This window comes from Buceros rhinoceros, unplaced genomic scaffold, assembly GCF_000710305.1.
Source record: "Buceros rhinoceros silvestris isolate BGI_N320 unplaced genomic scaffold, ASM71030v1 scaffold5295, whole genome shotgun sequence".
NCBI lineage: Eukaryota > Metazoa > Chordata > Aves > Bucerotiformes > Bucerotidae > Buceros > Buceros rhinoceros.
Genome location: NW_010414497.1, coordinates 1,800 through 21,978, shown reverse-complemented (window position 1 = coordinate 21,978; position 20,179 = coordinate 1,800). Strand labels below are relative to the sequence as shown.

Below are 20,179 nucleotides of genomic sequence, written 5' to 3'. Positions count from 1 at the left end.
TTTGCCTGGTTTTTTTATTGGACAAGTTAATTTGAATTACATTCTTAGAAGGTACTTTTTTCAAGGAAGTAACACAAGACTTTTGAGGAAGTTCATTTTCACTTGTGAGCCAGTACTTTTTCTCTAGTGTGATTCTATGAATTGGTCAAGTTTTCTTGCTGAACAGAAACCTAGTATATGGCTTGAATAGCTTATCGGTCAGGCTTGAATTTAATAGTCTGAGTAACAAGGGAACAAAGACTTCCATGCTGCACGTTACTGACAGGGCATACCTCTGGGAAGTCCAGAATGAGCACTTTCAAGTTTTGCTGTTGATCAGTAAATCTGAGATCTGCAGAAGGCAACTGACCAAGTTTCTCTCCGTTTCTGTTGTAGCATCTTGTACGCAGATATTGTGGGGTTTACTCGCCTGGCCAGTGACTGCTCACCAGGGGAATTGGTGCACATGCTAAATGAGCTGTTTGGCAAGTTCGATCAGATTGCAAAGGTGGGTTTCTACTGGGCTGCTACTGTTTAAATAAGTAAATCATCTTTAAGATACTTTTTCTTCTTGGGGACTCTTCTACCTTCAGGCAGCATTTCTGAGGCTTTGGCAGGAAGATTAGTCTTGAAATGTGTGAAGGAAAAATCTGGCTCTGGTCTAAGTGCAACAATGTGTTTCTGCCAGTGTGACAATCTGTGAAACCCAAGATAGCTCTCTCTGGAGCAATAGGGACCTCTAGACCAATAGAGACAGCTCATGGAGCCAAATAAAGCTCAATGGCAGATGAACAGCTCTTTAAATAGATTTTTTTACAGTAACAAGAATTAGGAAACTCAAGATAGAAAACTGATAGAGTTGTTTTTCTGATCTCTAGAAAAGCATTTAAGAGACTGGAAGACAAAAGAGGCAGTATTGATCCAAGTAATTTTAATTACTGACTACAACCACTTGATTACTCAAGAAAAGTTTCAAGTACAATCAGAAGATTCTCTTCTGCTCATGTAGGTGTCATTTGTATAAAAATTACATTGAACTTCATGTTGTTTGAAGTTCGTATCACACAAGTGATCAGGATTGATCACATGTTGTGCATGAAGGCAAAATCAGAAACACTAACACAGATGAAAATTTATTTTGTAATTTATTAGTTAAAAACTCTATTGTCCGGTATTGATTAAAAACCCGAAAATTATATTGCCTTAGAGTACCAAAGAGTACATTGCCAAAGAGTACAAGAAATAAGATTATGATTGTTAGTTTCAGAAAGTATTGCATAATACATCTTCAAAGATGTAAATGTGGAAGGCTAGGTCTTTTGATTTTGTTTCTCTAACAATAAGACTTTATTTAGACTGAGTACATGATACTGTGGCTCAGTTCTTTAAGGTGTGAACAACACTGCAGATACATGTTTTGCAGTGAACTTACTTCCTGGTTTTGCCCATTAAGGACCATAACAGATGGAGGAATCATCTGCATAAAACTTTCAGACAGCACTTTCGGACAGCACTTCCTTTTTAGCAAACCAAATCCTTGTCTGCTGAAACAAACTTTAAGTCAGTCTTCGTAACAGTAACCTTTTGTTTATGTAATTCAAGTTGAAAGTGACCTAGTCACCTTGTTTTTTCCTCCAGGAAAATGAATGTATGAGAATTAAAATCCTAGGTGACTGCTATTACTGTGTTTCTGGACTGCCTATATCTCTTCAAAATCATGCCAAGAATTGTGTGAAAATGGGACTGGACATGTGTGAAGCCATTAAGTAAGTGCTGAACTTTTTGTTAAATATACAACAATAAAAATTCTCTCTCTTTTCTATATGTAGCTCTGCTGCTGGTTGAAACATTCACACCTGCAGTAGTTGGTATGTTTCATTACAAGGTCCAGCATGGTAATACTGATTCAGCCTCAGCAAAGAGATGCTTGAAGATGTTGGGTTGTGCCAGGCTAATCTTTACACTATAAAGATGATTAAGAGCCTGGAGCATTGCTCATATGAAGAAAGGCTGAGAAAGTTGGGATTGTTCAACCTGGAGAAGAGAAAGCTGAGGCGGCAAAAAATCTCCCCAATGCATTTAGGTACTGAAAGAGAAAGTGCAAAGATGGAGTCAGGCTCTTTGGTGGTGCCCAGTGACAGGACAAGAGATGATGGGCACAAACTGAAACATGGGAGGTTCCCTCTGAACGTCAGGAAATGCCTTTTCTCTGTGAGGGTGACTGAGCACTGGCAGAGGTTGCCAGTGGAGGTTGTGGAGTTTCCAGCCTTGGAGGTACTCAAAAACCAGATGGTACAGCCGTAAGCAACCTGCTCTAGCTAACCCTGTTTTGAGCAGGAGCTGGACTAGACAATCTCCAGATACCCTTTATGACCCTAACTATTCTGTGATCACAAGATGGAAAATAGCCCAGTAGACATCACTTAGGTCTTGGAAGCTTTGTTTTTTTCAGAGTTGCGATGCTGCCACCCACCTGTTAGTCAAATGGCTCTGTAAGAGGCCAGAGCTTCTGGCTTCTGCTGAGCTTGGAGTTCATTGGTGGTCAGGAGCAGTTGCCCCTCCACAATTAAGATGCCTTAAGCCCTGAGTCTGTAAAGTCGTACTGAACTTGTCTACCAAAGACGTTCGTAATGGCTTGCAGATTCATGGACTTAGGGGCCTACTTCCCATGTCGCTAAATAAGGAATTAAATATGCTGGTCTTACTAGATACCAGGTTTAGGTTTAGTTCAACTTTTCTGTGTGACTTTTTTAGGTGAGGGCTTTGTAAAAAGTTCTGTCAGTTAACACATTACAGCACTACTGAGAATTCTGTGCTTTAGTATGTTGTCTTTGTGGGTTACCATATTTATCCCTTGTTTCTTTCCCATAATCATTTGCTTGTTCTGTCTTTGAAACAGAATATAGACCAAAGTATTTGAGCATCCTAATGAGATTGCTTCTGAAATAGTAGTTGTACCTTATTTCAAGTAACTCAAGTAATAATAGGAGGCTTGATATGATTGTGAAAAAGGAAAAAGAAATATGGTTGTATCTGATCAGTTAGCACTTGTAAGGCATCTGAGGATAGACCTATGGGCATACTTGAGAAATCCGCTAGCTTATTACTGAAAAGTAGATTGGGAATGGACTGTAGACAGCTGTAGCAGTTCTGAAGATGATGGGACTTCTTTGAAGTCTTGCGAAAGGACAGCTTTATTCCCCTTAATCTCTTCACCTGACTGCTATCTGAACTCTCAGTGTGGAGCAGAAATAACATTTGTAAGCTACCTGCCCTGGACAAGTTCCACCACCAAAGCTGGACATATTTCAGTATGAGTGTACATAAACCTAGTTTGGATATCTGCACATTATGCTGAAGAGTCTTAAATCTTCCTACCCATAAACTTCAACTCACTATCGTGGTTTATTTGTTAAGCAAGGATCTAATTCTGTTAGTTATAAAACATGTTGTGAAGAAAGGACAATGAAAAAAAACTTTCACCTCTTTAATTTTAACCAAAGTCAGATAATTCATTGTCCGTAATTAACACCTAAAGTCCTTAGCTTTTAGAAGTTAAGATAACGTGAATGGTTACTCATAGCAGTTATCATTAATGGCACAGGTATCTTTTCTATAGAAAAGCTAAGTTTCCTTTGACTAAAATTACAATATATCTTGGTGAGCTACACTTTGCAAAAATATATAACATGTGGCTGCTCATGGCTTGGATGACTTCAGTGGATAAAAAAATGGCTGGATGGCTGGTCCCAGAGAGTGGTGGTGAATGGAGTTCACCAATCCAGTTGTTTGGCTGTCACAAGTGGTGTTCTCCAGGGCTCAGCATTGGGGCCTGTTCTCTTTAACATCTTTATCAATGATCTGGATGAGGGGATTGAGTGCACCCTCAGCAAGTTCACAGATGACACTAAGTTGGGAGGTAGTGTTGATCTGCTTGAAGGTTGGGAGGCTCTACAAAGGGTGGTGGACAGGCTGGATCGATGGTCTGAGACCAGTGATATGAGGTTCAATGAGGCCAAGTGCTGGACCCTGCACTTGGGTCACAACAACCCCCTACAATGCTACAGGCTTGGGGAAGAGTGGCTGAGAAGGTGCCCAGCAGAAAAGGACCTGGGAGTGTTGGTCGACAGTTGGCTGAATATGGGCCAGCAGTGTGCCCAGGTGGCCAAGAAGGCCAATGGCATTCTCGCTTGTATGAGCAATAGTGTGGCCAGCAAGAGTAGGGAGGTGATCATCTTCCTGTACTGGGCACTGGTGAGGCCAGACCTTGACTCCTGTGTCCAGTTTTGGGCCCCTCACTACAAGAAGGACATTGAGATGCTGAAGTGTGTCCAGAGAAGGGCAGCAAAGCTGTTGAAGGGTCTAGAGAACAAGTCCTCTGAGGAGTGGTCTGAGGGAACTGGGGTTGTTTAGCCTGGAGAAGAGAAGGCTGAGGGGGAGAGTTTATCACTCTCTACAGCTACCTGAAAGGAGGTTATAGCGAGGTGGGGGTCAGTCTGTTTTCCCAAGAAACAAGCAATGGGAGAAGCGTAAATGGCCTCAAGTTGCTCCAGGGAAGATTTAGGTTGGATATTAGGAAAAATGTTTTTACAGAGAGGGTTGCGAAGCATTGGAACAGGCTGCCCAGGGAGGTAATGGAGTCCCCAGTACTCGAGATATTTGCAAGACCTGTAGATGTGGTGCTTAAAGGCATGGTTTAGTGGTGACCTCTTATCCACTACATATACATATGCAGAAACCGAGAAAAGAGGAAAAAAAAACCGAAGAAGAGAGAACTTAGATAACCAGAATTCTGTGGCAGTCTTGTTCAAGGTCAATCTCTCAGCAGGCAGCTAACGGCGAAGGTAGGAGTGATGCCTGCACCTGCAGACAGAGAAAGCAGAATTCTTCTCGTGGCGAGACGGGGGGGAGAAACCCTGCCCAGCAGGGGAAAAGAAAACTGCAGGGAAAAAACCTCCCTGTATGGAACAGCCGGGAGTCCGAGTATCCTCACCCGATTCAGACAGCACAGGACCCACGGCAAGAGCAGTTCAGAGTCTGTGGTCCGACGCAGGCCCTCAGGTCCCGGTCTGGGTTCGGCCTGGTCCCTCGGCAGAGCAGATCCGTGGGAGCTCTCCTCTATTTGTGCCGCTGCCCGGAAGCCAAGAGGGAGGGATCCTCCCCCTGCCTGCTGCTTTTGAAGACTCCCGACGTAACGTTTCACCTGACCTGCTTAACCAATTAAATGCGGAATTATCGTACTGCATTTGTCTATCGTACTATTTGTCCGTTACCCAAAACAAGGAAGTTTCAGCTCAAACCAGGACAGGAGGTTATAGCGAGGTGGGGGTCAGTCTGTTTTCCCAAGAAACAAGCAGTAGGAGAAGCGTAAATGGCCTCAAGTTGCTCCAGGGAAGATTTAGGTTGGATATTAGGAAAAATGTCTTTCTTACAGAGAGGGTTGTGAAGCATTGGAACAGGCTGCCCAGTTGGTGATGGAGTCCCCAGTACTCGAGATATTTGCAAGACCTGTAGATGTGGTGCTGAGGGATATGATTTATGGACCCTGGGAGTGCAGAGTGAACAGTTAGACTTGATGATCTTATAGGTCTCTTCCAATCAAAACTATTCTGTGATTCTGTCTGGGTTTTTGGTAGTCGGCCTGTGTGATTTGTTTTTTTAAACAATTGGACTTTGGTTTTAAAACTTATTTCGCTGTTTTGTAAGTTTCAGTTCCATTTTTGATGTTTTTGCCAAAATCACAATTACCGTTTTCCAGGTAGCAAAGCGAGAAATCACCTCATGCTTGTAAGGTAGATGTGTGGTGTATACCTCATAATGAAATGGATAGTTATGTTGACCAGTGTGGTCTGAATGATTAACTCAATACATATGCAGAAGTGATTCTTCTAATCCTGGAATACTACCTACATGTTGTTGTATGACATACATATGTCATTTTAGTCACAAGAGGGTTTCAGCTTTCAGTCGTCTGGTCTTGTGATTGGATCCAGAGTAATTATTGTTTGAATAAGTTGATTAATGCAAATTTGGTTCTTTTCCTTTTAAGGTATTCACAGAAAATAGTATTTGTGAAAACTAGGATTTTGAACTCCTTGCTTTAGGGATGCTTTATAAAACTAACCTCAGTACAGGAATCAAGTTGCTGCATTTTCTAAAATCTTTTTTCCTCATCCTAATGTGATTGTACCTTACTTACATTGTGTCCAAAGAAATCTAGCTTTTTAAATGATGCACGGAGTAGTTATCCTTGCCAAGCGTTGAAATCTACTGATTTGATTGTTTCTTCAGTTGCTTTCACTGGATGCTTTCTCTTTTTCATTTGGGTATACTAGAACATTATTTATAATTAAACCTATTGCTTCTCTAGCATATTAGGAACTAAAGCCAATATCCCTGCAGTAGAGCAGTAGGCAAATGAATGTCTGTCCCTAAACCCTGACTCACCGCCTTGGTTGGCCTAAAAATGTTGGGGTTTTTTCCCCAGTCTTTCAGTGAAAATAAGGGCTTTCTGGTTTACATTTCAAAAGATATGTGTGCTGTGTGTGAAATGTGAGTTAAAAGCATTTGCGTGGAGTGTCTGGTCAACCCATTGCTTTTTTCGCTTAAGAGAAAGAAGCGTAGAAGGTTACAGGCTGGTGGAAAAAAATGCTAAGCTCAAACCCTTCATGAAGAACTGAAAGTATAATTTTACACATCACAATGCAATGCCTTACTTGAGCTCGGAGAGCAATCTGTCAGTTCCTCACACATTAGAACTTCCCAGTTTTCTCTTAAATAACTTTCTGCTCAAGCTGCTATCAAGTGTTTCATTGTTAATGCTGGTCCTCCTTGGTAAGACCAGCCTTATAGAGTAGAAAATAGTCTCTTAGTTGTATAGCACATTCTGGTATGACTTTATTACTGTAGTCTGTATCCACCATGCTCCTGTAAACAGATGCCTGATTATCACAGCCTGTTTACATCTCTGTGAGAAGTGAGGAATCGGTACTCCATGTTTTCAGATTCTTTCAAAGTACTATGGCAAGCGTTGCAGTCTGCTGGTGAATAAAAATTACTGATTATTAATCATCTCCCTATTTTGATGTGTGATTGCTGCATCTTTGTGTGGAATCATCTCCTGAAATATTTCTGTGGCCTGTAAACTAGAAATAGTTATACTCTTGCTGCTGTAAGAGTATCACTCAATATGTTTGACTCATTCTGTCTAAACTACCCTTTTTTTGTCAGATATGAGCTTTTGTTATATTCAGCCTCTGAGGTGCAAGCTGACCCTTCAGTGTGTAAGTTACTGAAATAAAGCAGTTTGCTGTTTAGATTAACAATTCTGTATAGATTTTACCACCTAAATATGGCTTCAGTTCTAGTTCTCTTTGAAGCCAAAAGGAGGAATTCTACCAAATCACCGAGTGATATGTAGTACAAAGCCTTATTCAGTCTCATTCCCTAATGGTGTGTAGCTCCATTTTGAGCAATTCAACCTCAGTCTGCTATGGGCTGTGTCTGTTTAGACATGTTAGTAGTCTCATTGATTAATTGCTTTGCTTCTCTGTTCTGTGTTGGAACAAATGCCATTTTTGTTATAGCCTGCAGCCTGCTTGCCCAGGAGTGAGAAGCTCACTGTATCGAGCCGTAGATGCCAGCGCTGACTGTGATGTTGAGAGCTGGCCGCCTTAACTGGGAGCTCTAAGTCCTGATCTTATCTGTTAATGCAAAATATGTTTGTGTATGAATATGTGCTGTTTTCCTTCAGCTCAAACTCCACCCCCTTGTCTGTCTGGTGACTTCCTAATTTACATACTGCTCAGCCACAGGTTCTGAAAGGCCGTCTTTGATTTTGTAGCATGAAGTGAGTTCCATTTCAGAGAAAAGTGAAAGAAACTGTTCAGTGAGATGGTTGTACCAATTTGAAAGCTAGATATGAAATAAAATAATATTTTTAGGTGCGATTTAATTTCTGCAGGTCTGATCGAAAAAGGAACTATGGTTTTAAAGCTGGCAGTTTGCAGGGAACTAGGTGCCCAAAGCTCACTGAATGTGATAAAGTGAGTAGGAGAGGACTAGGTGAGTCTTTAATACATTAGTCCAGAATTAGCAATTAATAAAGCTCATAGAAACAGCATAGATGCTTTCCTAATGACCTGAGCTCTTGCTTGTGTGCAGTAAAGTTGCTAAAGCTATCTGCAAGCTAAGCATGCCTGTGAAAACCAGAATCTTTACAAACTCAAGTTTTAGGCTGCAATAGGCAAAATACAGCCTTGATGAGTGTTTTGACTGCCCAGTTAGGATGAGCACACCGGAGTGCTGAGTCAAACTGGAGACACTGTGGGCGCAGAAAATGAAATAATAGTGGGAAGTTTCGAATATACTTGTGTATAAGGCAAGTGTCTTATGGGGTTGTGGTAGGCTACATTCTTAGACACATTCAGTGCCTGCATTGTCTTAACGGTTGTTCAGGGAGCACAGGAGAAAAATAGTAAACCTTAATTTGGACCAGAGTAACACTTCAAATTTAAAAACTTCTGTGGTTTCTTTAATTTGTGAGACAGGAGGAAAGATTCAGTTCTGGAACATATTCTACTTGCTCCACTCCTTAACTCTTGAGACCTTATTATAAAGCAGACTTTATGGCTTGGTCTCCAGAATATGTCAGGACAACCTTCTGACAAGCAATCCTGGAGGACAAATGTTCCTTTTCCACTTTGCCCAGTTTTGTAATTTTTTTTTTCCCCCTGGAGTGTTAAGCTTGTGTCATATTCCTTGTGCAGAGCAAAGTGGTTGTCATTTGCCATTTGCCAGCTGCTTACGAAGATCATTTACAAGCAGTTCATTTTCAAGTGTGTCAACTACGGGAGAGCAGTATAAAATGGCAAAGTGAAAAGAGGTATCAGTAAACAATGAGGGAATTAAAAAACTTCTCTTTTCTTCTTATTAATAACTTCAAAACGTAGTTTAACATAGTTTAACAGAAAGAAAACACTTAAGAACTACTGCTTACACATTGGATTTACCATATCAAATTAAACCTGTCAAGTAAGTTCTATGTTCCCTTTCAAAAAAGAAGAGAAACAGACCAATTTAATTCCATAATTTGGAAGGCACAGAGCTGATGATTCTCATAATCGAGATTGATGTTGCTAGAACTATGAACCTAACTCATATACAGGTGCCATTTGGGTTTCTTATTCTGTAGTTATTCCTTCCACAACACCCTGAATTCCCCCAAGATAAATGTTTGTATGTGTTCCTTATTATTGGTTAGGTTTTGGTCCACATGAGCTGGGGCTTAAATACGTAAATTCAGTCAAGTCACAGTCTTCCCGTTTCATAGAACTGTGTAAGCCTGTAGACATCTGAATTAGTTTTGTAACTCTACATATGTTGTTAGGTACCCATATGACATATTTCTGAAAATATTGTGGTTGTTTGACTTTAGTCACCCACCTGTGATTTGGAAGAACCTCTTCTAGAAAGATTAATGCCTGTCTTACATGTAGGGCTCTTCTGAGATTTGGCTTGGGATGAACAAATACTTCATGTATGTCTAAAGTCACTGGAAAGGTCAAATGTTTAAATGTTGTCTGGAAAGTGATGGTGGCCTCTCATTCTCTGAAAAACGATCTAGTGTGCACAATGGTTCAGCAACCACGTGAATGGCTGTTGAGCTTATGTGCTCCACAGTCTGAAATACACTTTTTGGGGATACGGGCTCAGTGCCTGAGTCACCCGTCTGTAGAATGTCCTGAGGTGCTGCATTTTTCATCCTTCCATTCAGAGCAGAACCATTTGCAGGCAGGCATGCATGCAAGGATGATGGCATTTGACAGAAACCAGATATGAGAAGGTCTCCAATGTAGATATTAATGTCTTCAAATCGAAGGCCACACAACAGTAGTTCCAGATCTCCAAAATATGTTTGTTGGACTGTTACTACATTAAAAGCCATACCAAAGGCTGCCTGTAGGACAAAAATAGTTCCCAGGTTCTGCCACGAGCCCAAGCATTTCCACTGCTTAGCTCAGTCCACCTAAATAATTTCAAATAAGTATAAAAAAAAAAGGGACTTCAGACATGAACTTGAGAATTAATACTTACAGATAATAGTAAAGGTAATAGGTGAAAATAATCCTAGCATAAAAGTAATGGAGGCAATGCTAAAAAGAAATAAATGTTATCACTGTCGTTACTGCTAATTTGACTGATTTACCAGAGGAAAAAAAAAGAAAACAAAGGCCCTATTATGTACACTAACTGAGTTTTTTTTTCTCAACTACAGGAAAGTGAGGGACGCAACTGGAGTTGATATCAATATGCGTGTAGGAGTACACTCTGGGAATGTACTTTGTGGTGTTATTGGGCTACAGAAGTGGCAGTACGATGTGTGGTCACACGACGTTACCCTGGCAAATCACATGGAAGCTGGAGGAGTCCCAGGGTAAGAAACTGTTAAACTTTGGACACGTGGATTTTTATATCATGGAGAAATGCATAGGTACCATGTCTTTAGCGATCATCCTTCATGGAGAAGCCTGAACTGATTCCTAGTGCCACCTTAAAAAAAAAAAATCCAAAAAACCAGGCACTCAGTATTTCCTGTGATTTAAAGAGTATGTTTTTGTGGATGGAAACCTTTAGATTTATGCTCATTACATCTAAAAATGAGATTAGAGGGACCATAAATGAAGTGAGTAGCACATTAGAAGTGTATCCAAAAGCAAGTAAAAAAGGTTGATCAGGTTCAAATTATGCTTTTGATTGGTATTTGTGATTCTTTCATTCTTTTAAAATATAATTTCAGCCGTGTTCACATCACCTCAGTCACCTTGGCACATTTGAATGGAGCTTACAAAGTGGAAGATGGGGATGGAGATGTGAGGGACCCATATCTGAAAGAGCATAATGTTAAGACTTACTTTGTAATCAATCCCAAGGTTAGTAATACTTTTATTTTATAGCCAGTCATAGTTATTTTTGAGCAGGACTACTAATCTCTTTATTGAATGATTCACTGCTGTAAGATCCTGATCAGATCAATTACTGCTGCCTACAAATATGTAATGTTTGCATTGCAAATCTCTCTCACCGTTCAGAAATAAGTCTCTGATATTTCCCAGAAATATCATTAAGAATTGCAGGTTCTTAGCATCTCTCCATTTTTAAGTTCCTATGCATGCAGATATGTGGTACCAGATGATGCATTAGTAATCCAAAAGGTAACAAACACCAAGGCTGATATCACCTTTTATTCTCTGTCAACCAGGGAGAGAAGCGAAGCCCTCAGCACCACATTAGACCTCGAAATACTCTTGATGGAGCCAAAATGAGAGCTTCTGTCCGCATGACCCGGTACCTGGAATCTTGGGGAGCAGCCAAGCCATTTGCACACTTGCACCACAGGGACAGCATGACCACTGAAAACGGCAAGATTAGCACAACAGTAGGGGCCTACTTATGTCATTTCATAAAATTTAGTAATATTTGCAAGGAAAGAGGTGCTAACTGCTAAGTACCTGGTTATTTCTGATAGAGGAGACAGACACGTTTGTACAGGGCATAAACCTGGTGAACTTGCTGGGGCCTTTTCCGTTGTGAGCTCTGTGTGAGCTTTGGATTAGACTCTAAGGAGTCATGTCATGCTGTAAGTGCATCTCTGAGTTATAAGGAGCCCAACATACTTATTAAAATACACAAACTGACCCTCTGAGCTTGAGCCCTAGTCACAGCATGTAGAGTGGCTGCTGTTCACCTTGTGGAAAGACATTTTGGACATAAAGCTGGAATGCCATGCCTTTGGGAAGGGACATTTTGAGACATTCGCTTAGATTTCACTGGCTGTTCAGCCCCATTCTCCATTTGGAGTATGGCCAAACCTGGAGCAAGAGCTGTGAAGTTAGAATATCCCTGTAGTACCTGGAGTGGACGAAGAGTTCTCTGGGAACTAAATCTATACCCACTGTAACATCTACTTTTTGAAGGTGCACTAACCACTCATCAGCTATGGCTAACGGCACGAGTTTCACAGTGCTGCAGTGCATTGTTACATCTTTCTAGTTTTGCTAACATTATTTTACTGCTCTCAGTAAGTCGCTGTCCATCCACAGCGTGTACATTGCATTGTCTTCTACTGCTGAAACATGCAAAAGTAAAGGTAAATTCTAATAGTTTTCAACAGTGGTATTCAGTTTTGTTCCTGCTACATGTGAGAACATAGGACTGAGCCACCTAACCCATTTTTTCCAATAAATATGGTGTGTCAAAATGTGGGTTGTGATGTGTTCATTACAGAGGATACCCAGCCATCACTATAAACACAGAATAAGCATGGGTATGGTGGCTGCTGTTTCCTTATCAATAAAAAATAATGACCACTGCCTGTCTTTCACCACTCAGGTCTGTTTTTTCCAAAACCACTTAGCATCGATTTTTGCTGAAGCTGGCAGGAGTTTGAGCTACATTCAAACAGTGGTGACTTTGAAGCAGTGACTTTCTAGAAATGCAAAACATTCTTATTGTATTAGTTATTTAGTCTTTATACTGATAGATCATTTTGCCTCCAGGTCACTCGATCTTCACTCTTGGCTGGATTTTTCTTTTAGACAGTTTTAATCTAATGTTAAACCTATTTGTATTAGAAACTTTTCTCCTTACTTGTCTCCACTCTCAACACACTTTTTAAAGCAACTTAATGTTGTCAAAGTCTAATATACTTCATAAGTATTTTCTTTTGTTTTTTAGGATGTTCCTATGGGGCAATATCATTTTCAGCGTTGCAGAGAGAGGTAAAATAATTTTTAAAAATCAGTTATTAATATAAAGTCCATATAAATACATATATATTCATATGAATTCATGTTTATATAAGGCATGGTTTCAAATTTTGTGGGCCATTTCTCACACAAATTTTTTTCAGCTGATATCTCTTATATAGAGAAGGCCTATGGAAACTGATTTAGCAGGCATGTTTCTTACAAATTGCAAATACACTTCCTGCTAACAAATGGCATTATTCAGAATTAGTGTAAGTTGATTGGCTAGTATTCGTTTCTCCTAACACCCTAATTACTCTATTAGTGGAGAGAAAGTTATACACAGGAAAATTGAGAGGAGGTACAGAGGGGTAAGAAAAGGGAAGATGGAAACGGCTGTTAATAATTTTTGTTGCAACAGCTAATAATAGGTACTATAAGAGACATTTATATATTTTGTGGTTTATGATTTCAAAGTCTGTAGTATGTTTGCAGTAGTAAACATTCAAAAAGTATGTTTACATCTTCCTGCAGTGCTCCTGCTACACCAAATGTTTGCAAAATCACAATAGCTTTAAGTTTTCATTCTTCCACTTGGTATTTCAATGACTGAGGTGAGAGTGTGAGAAATGGAAACAGGGTTGAATGAAATCTGTTTAAAAAACCCAGCTTAGTACTGTCAGAAACTGGAATGGTTAATTTTTATTTTAGTGACCTGGTAACACTTCAGATAATGTCTTTCTTGCAAAATTATAAGTAACATCACATATACCATAAAATTGTTTGAAAAAATTTTATTTTTATTGTCTTTGGTTGTAAAAACAAGTCATTCTGTCTGTTCCTTCCTCATCTTCCTGCTTGATAAATGTCTCCTCAACAAATCACAGGTTACTGGAGAGCTATACAATTACCTAAAATATTGCTAAATTCCAGAAGATGAACAAGTTTTGACTGAAGGTGCATAACATTTGGTAAAAATTACATTTGGACAGTATGCCAAAAGGACTTCTATCAGCCTTATGGTAAAAAGTAAGATCATTGGACTGTGGTCTTCGCAAATGACACAACTCTGTAGGATTCTGAGATGTTCCTGCTTTGGCATTTCTAAATTCCTCTCCAAAATAGTTCCAAAAGTTACAAATGTTACCACGTCTCAGTTTCATATTATGGAAGGAGTTTCTAGAAACCATTATTAGTATCTAATGTCCATAGTGAGGCATATAACTAAGACTCTAGATAAACTTCATTCTCACAGGAGAGACCTGAAACAGTAAGTAATTTGAAAATCAGTATTTTATTAGAATATGAAACTGTGAGGTTTGAAGCCTGACTGTAGGCTTCTGTTTGTGATAGTCTTAGCTTTTATCCAATTCCATGATAGTCTTACGTTGTTAGAGATCTGCCAAGAGGATTAAGTGTGATTAGATAGTATCTCTTCATCTGTCTAGTTATTTCTCCTAGGCAGATTGTTTCATATGTGAAAAAAAAGTTGTAAACTTTCTGACCCAAATTATATAGCATTTAATAGGCATGAAGTCAGTGGGTTGTTTAAAGGTACTGTAAGTACACTAATATCATTTCTGTATGAATTTGAATCCTGCAACAGGTTATCAATTTGGGGGAAATAACTCAAAAAAACTTACTGTTGAAGAAAATCCATGCTACCTTTGACAGGGTTCGATGTTTAGGTTAAGAAAATTATGGTAAGCAGAGTCAAATTTCAAATCTGACTGTTGACTTCGTACAAAACACTGTTATTAAGTTCACAGTGGAAAGCCTTCAAGAGGCAGAGACATAATATGGCAATATTTGAAATACTCCATTTTTAAGGAGGACAACTGCTGAAAGTTCTGTTGGCATTTGCAGTAACATATGTTACCAAACCCATTCTGATGATCCTCAGTAGGCTTCATGCTGAATCTGGTGTTGTTATAAGTTGTAAATAGAGAAACATGACATATGTTTGAAACTGATTTCAGACTTAGTGTTCAGTTTTCTTATTAGAAATAATAAAATATTTCCAAGAAAAGAAGAGTTAGCAAGCTTTTGGTAGAGGATATATATTTTGCCTTAGTACATTAGCACTGTATTGCTCAGCATACAATTCTGATAAAGTTTTTTAAAAATATCTCCAAGAAACAGGAATGCTTTATGAATTTCAGCATATGCGCTTTCTTTTTTAATGAATTTGTAACACTGCAGAAGACCTTCCTTCAACCAGTATTACTTGAACTCTCTTGGTTTGGTTTTTTTAACAAAACTTTTTCTTGTATTCATTTTTTAAGTGCTTCCGAGTACCTAAACTCTAGACTCTGTGTGTGTGTGTGTGTGTGTGTGTTTCAGACTCTGTAGCTTATGCTGGTTTTGTAAGAGCTTTTTTTGAGGCTCAGTGTGTCTGAAGCCTGTAGCTGCTATTGCAACATAGATGTTAAAGAATTGTGATTCTTCACAATTTATGCCAGCCATCACCCCATTGTTTGAAGCTAATGTTTAGTAAGAATGTAATGATATTCCAAAGTACCATCCCACATTTTTTATTTCAGAACAAAATCACAGAAAAGAAGGTTTGAGGAGGAACTGAATGAAAGGATGATCCAGGCCATTGATGGAATCAATGCTCAAAAGTATGTTTTTGTCCTCTATTTGTCTCCTTCCTTCAACTTTGACACAAATCTGCAACAGAGGGTAGTGTTTACTCTTTCTCACTCCCATATGCACACAGAAGCCTGAAAACCGTAAAGGTGTCACCAATACTGGCATAGGAAGCTCTGCACATAGTGAAGATAGGCTGTATGGTAACATTTTCTACTACATGAGATAAGACAGCACCTGTGAATCATTTAACAGAGGTTTTGGCTTTTCTTGGTCTTCATGGCAAAGGGATTTTTGTAACTTTATGAACAAGTGTACACCCACAGCTGTAACTCTACAGATGCATTTCATCTAAGAGCAAAGTAAGAAAAAAGAAAGAGCTGGCTTGGGAGTCAGAATTATGTGAAAATTGATGCTTGACAATTGTCACAGAAACATCTCCACAGAATCAGAAACCCTAACCCTCCCTAAAATCTTGGTGGCATATCTCTTGTTTCATTTGGTTGGTTGATTTCTTAGAGAAGGCTAAGCTCGATGGCATATTGAAATTGTTGGGGGAGGCAACATGAGTTTTTTCTGTGTCCTAGGAAGAGCTGGAGGTGGTATTGATGTTCTCCGTTTGCTGGTGAATAGATAAGACTGAGATAAAAATCAATACCCATATGAAATAGGTGTTCAGGGTTCTTATATTTATCTGATGGAATAATGGAATTGCCCTTCAAAAATGTGAAAAATATTTGTGAGGAATTATATGTTTTCCCCCCTAATTCTGTTACTCAGAATCTTAACCAGCTGAGTATTACACCTAATCATTAAATGCTCATATGTCACATTTGGTTTTATGCAGCTGATAGTCCTGTTAAAAGATAGGCTTTAGGAAAATATTTTTCAGTAATTATTTATAGAAAAGAGTGGCGGTAGTTACAAGTCATACAAAGGAAGAGGATATGTCATGTGACGTGCAAAGCCTTTTGATTATGCTAGACTTGCCTAAAACAGCTATGTAAGTTTTGGCAGTTTTTACGTGTCTTTCCATATACTTGCTCTGGTAAGTGGATTGTGAAAACGATGCTTTGATGTTAAAAGTAAAGCATCTATATAAATGCATGAAAATAAAGTGTTGGTATGATCATACTACAGGTTGTTTTATCTCGAAGAGTCCCTGTCTTATCTAATTAGTGCATAAAATTCAGAGAAATTGGGAATAAAATAATTTTGTGTGATAAAGGTTTCTGAAAAATTTCCAGTGCATTTCATGAATTACGTGGAGACTTGCAGAAAGATAAGAAATGATCTTATACATCAGAGAGGCAAAATGCCGCCTTCCAAAATTGGATTCTCTACCTATAAATGTATTGATTTGCTGAATGAATCACTTAAATGACATTATTCAGTTGGGTACCCGAGAATAAGTTGTCAAAAGTGCTGATTCACAAATGGCAGGTTAAGTCAGTAATATTTTAACTATGTGAATACTGAGCAGTCGGAAAAATTAGATGAAAGATTTCCTACATTTAGGACACAACACTAATCACCTTTCTGTTTTCTTTATTGTTGTGGGGGGCTTTATGTGCTTCGGTATTTCGGCTATAAAATGGAAACTACACTATCAAATAATCTAATGGAGTGGTTGTGAAGCTCAGTCGTTTGCTTTTGTGAATCAAGATGCAAACGTTTAAGAAAATTTATGAGAAAACTGCTATTTTAAAATGTTTTTAAGTAAGTGTAAAGTTTGGATTATATAGCGAGTAGGTCTATGACTGAATGAAGAAGACTTAAAAAAACATTGTACATAAGATATGGTATTGAAATTACCATTCTTTGAAACTTTTTAATTAGAATATTGCATTAATGTAATTCAAAAGAAAACATCCATTGTACAGAGCCATTGTTTCTTCCATCCTGAGCTGTCAGCACGGTCTGACTTCTTGTTCCACACTGTGGTTCTTTGCCATGCATCATTCTGTGAAAAAAGTAACTGGCTCTAAGCAGGTGATCATAGTATGTGGGTCTTTGGACAAGACATGCCCAGTTGGTAAACAGCTGGTAACTGGAAGATAAAGGAGCGTAGAGTCTGGATCTTCTCAGTCCAAGACAAAGCTCTAGGCCAAATGAATCACTGTTTTTTTCACAGTGTAAAACAATGCAGTGCATATTGAAATGGTACCACGGGTTTTTAAAGCAGTGTAGTGTTTTCTCTGACTTAGCTACCTTTCCACGAAACTGCCAAGCGCCACATGCACACACTCAGCAACTTGGGGAGTCTGGGTTCAGCTCCTTCTTTGGGAATGGAGATGAAACTGTGGTATGTAAAAAGCAGCCCGATGGCCTTATAACATGATTCAGAGTAGTTGATTTAGTTGGCAACACTCTCTGCAAAGTTATATGAAGAAAGTTATGAACCGTTTATTCATTATTATTCTGTTGGAGAACTGCATTTAAAGAAATGTAAATAGAGATTTAATAGAGAGGGAAAAAGTGCTTCTGTCTCTGAGATGAGTGCCTTAGCCATTAGAGTGTAACATCTTACTTTCTTCGTATGTTTCTTTTCCCCTTACCTTGAACAAAGTATTCCTAGCTGCAAAGCGCCCACCCTGCACAGGAGAGCGATGAGTAGCTCTAGCTGTGCCACCCTGAGCCTTGGTGGTTAGGGAACTTCTGTAGAAAGTGTGTGATGGGTGGATAGCAATCTGCTAGCTAAGCATATACCTACAAAGGGAGCTAAACTAAAGTTATTTGCTCTTTGATAAGTACTTTACTACGACAGTAGTAGAGTAGAAGAGAGACAGTCTTCCGCTCTTTGTTCTGTGGTAGCCGCTACGTTCTGTGCATAATTTCTTGCTGTACATAGTCAGTCAGTACAAGCCCTATCAAACCACATGCCTCGGCACCTGCTACCAAAAACCAGGTTTTTCTGAGCTTTAAAGTAGAACTAAAAGCTCCTGAAAACATGAGCTTGTAATGTATAGAGTATGAGGCAGCATTTGCTCTGAATGTCACTACTGACTTCATATGCAATCAAGTGTGTACAGAGCAAATTAGACCTCTGGGAGCAGATCTGCAGACTGACCTTCTAGCAGCGTGGCAATTGTAGTTAAGTTAATCCACCTGTCAGATAACAAGAAAAAAGGGTAAATTAGTTAAAAATTTGGAGAAGAGGGCTACTCTTTGTTTGATTTCTATAACTAAATGGAAAAAGACTTGCCCTTAATTTTCATGGTTTACCAAAAGCTTTTCACAAACTGATTGTTTTCTCCTGTAGATTACAGCTGTACCCCAACAAAATAATGCTGTATGTACAATAGCCTGTCATATCTGTTCCATCTCAGAATCCTAACTATGATCAGACATAGATGTGAGCCATAGCAGAGTGAACTAGGAAGTATATTTTTGAACTAAGCATTCCTAGAACTTAATCTATTTTCAGCCCCTTTTTATAATGAAACTGATTACACAGGCAAGGAAACAAATATTTTAGATTTCACAAATCAATGCTAATAGCTTGCGCTCCACTCTGTCCACTCCTGTTCCCCCAGGACCTTAATTTAGGATATATTCCACTGTGGCTCATTGCTGCTACTTATTTGCATTGGATCCTGTCATTTCAAACATTCCCTTTTATTTAGAAGGCATGAACTACATTACTCAGAGCCTAATTTAAAGTTATTTCTGGAAAGGTTGCAAAAAAAGTCTCAAGCCCTGCTGTTATTGTTCAAGTTCAAATATTACGTGTTCACAGAAGTAGTCTGCTTAAATATTTTTAATTTGTATAGTTCCCTTGAGGTACAAGCAGCATTACCCTCTTGAAGTTTGAATATTGTTTCTTTTCAAGTGTGCATTAAAATAAACATCGACTTTCATATTAGATCATTTCATTTTGTAAAATTTATGTCAAGCATTTGACAAAAATCACTTCTTTTAAAAATAGATTTGTCCTTTTAATGCAAGTACTTACTCTATTTTGTGTTTCTCATCATTAAGCAGGGAAGAAGTTTTTATAATCAGTAGAAAGATCAAAATCTACCTCTAGAGTACAGGGTCATGGTCAAGAGACTAATACAGCTCAAAAACAAAATCATTCCACCTCTTTTAATGATGTTTTTCACATTTTCATTCGGAACAGGAGTTCATGAAGTGTAAATTACCTGCCACGCTTGTATATTGTAATGGTGCGCTTCTTAAAGGTACCTTGTGTAGGACTGTTTTTATCTCAGATTCTCTTCTGTGCACTCAGTGTACTACAATATTTTGGACATGAATGGAATATCAGTGTCACATTTACATCATATAAATCTCTCCCTTGGTTGTCCTTATGAATGAACCACGGAAAAAATGGCTCATCTGAGCTTTTGTTTCGTGTGTAAGTTAGCAGCAGAAGTCAAGAGGGAGACAGGATTTGTGGTTTCCACTTTCACTGTCAGTACAATGCACCATGTACATTGCAATACACAAAAACTTGCTTTATTCAAAGTGATTTTCTTATTTTACTGCATTTCAATAATATAAAAAGACAGGGCTACTTTATTCCTGTGTCAGTTATAACGTTTCTTTTCTCTTCTAGGCAGTGGCTTAAATCTGAAGACATTCAAAGAATATCACTTCTTTTCTATAATAAGACTCTGGAAAAAGAAGTAAGTTATTTTTACTGCAAATGCATTGGTTGATTCCTTCTTTGCTTCATCCTAAGTGAGGCCTGTATCCCTTGCTATTGTAACATGGAGCCATGGCCACCACATCTCTTCTGCAGGGAGAAGTGCTCAAACCTTACAATAATATTTTTGCTCATTTACAGAATAAATTTTATGTGATGTCTGAGAGTGCTTTCCTGTTTATAGGGCTTTGCAATTCACTTGAATTTCTTG

General features: G+C 38.8%; 1 protein-coding gene across 1 annotated transcript in view; it reads left to right on the top strand.

Moving 5' to 3' along the window:
- The window catches only part of LOC104494295 (adenylate cyclase type 2-like), a gene marked incomplete at its 3' end in the record, with an annotated part of 102,181 nt that extends 82,233 nt beyond the window's left edge, over positions 1 to 19,948 (top strand). The window contains exons 6-13 of the mRNA XM_010137105.1: positions 376 to 487; positions 1,618 to 1,745; positions 10,256 to 10,414; positions 10,778 to 10,910; positions 11,240 to 11,416; positions 12,715 to 12,758; positions 15,269 to 15,349; positions 19,879 to 19,948. Coding sequence (XP_010135407.1) covers positions 376 to 487; positions 1,618 to 1,745; positions 10,256 to 10,414; positions 10,778 to 10,910; positions 11,240 to 11,416; positions 12,715 to 12,758; positions 15,269 to 15,349; positions 19,879 to 19,948 — 904 coding nt within the window. The remainder of the gene's footprint in view (positions 1 to 375; positions 488 to 1,617; positions 1,746 to 10,255; positions 10,415 to 10,777; positions 10,911 to 11,239; positions 11,417 to 12,714; positions 12,759 to 15,268; positions 15,350 to 19,878) is intronic.
- Between the last annotated feature and the right edge of the window lie 231 nt (positions 19,949 to 20,179).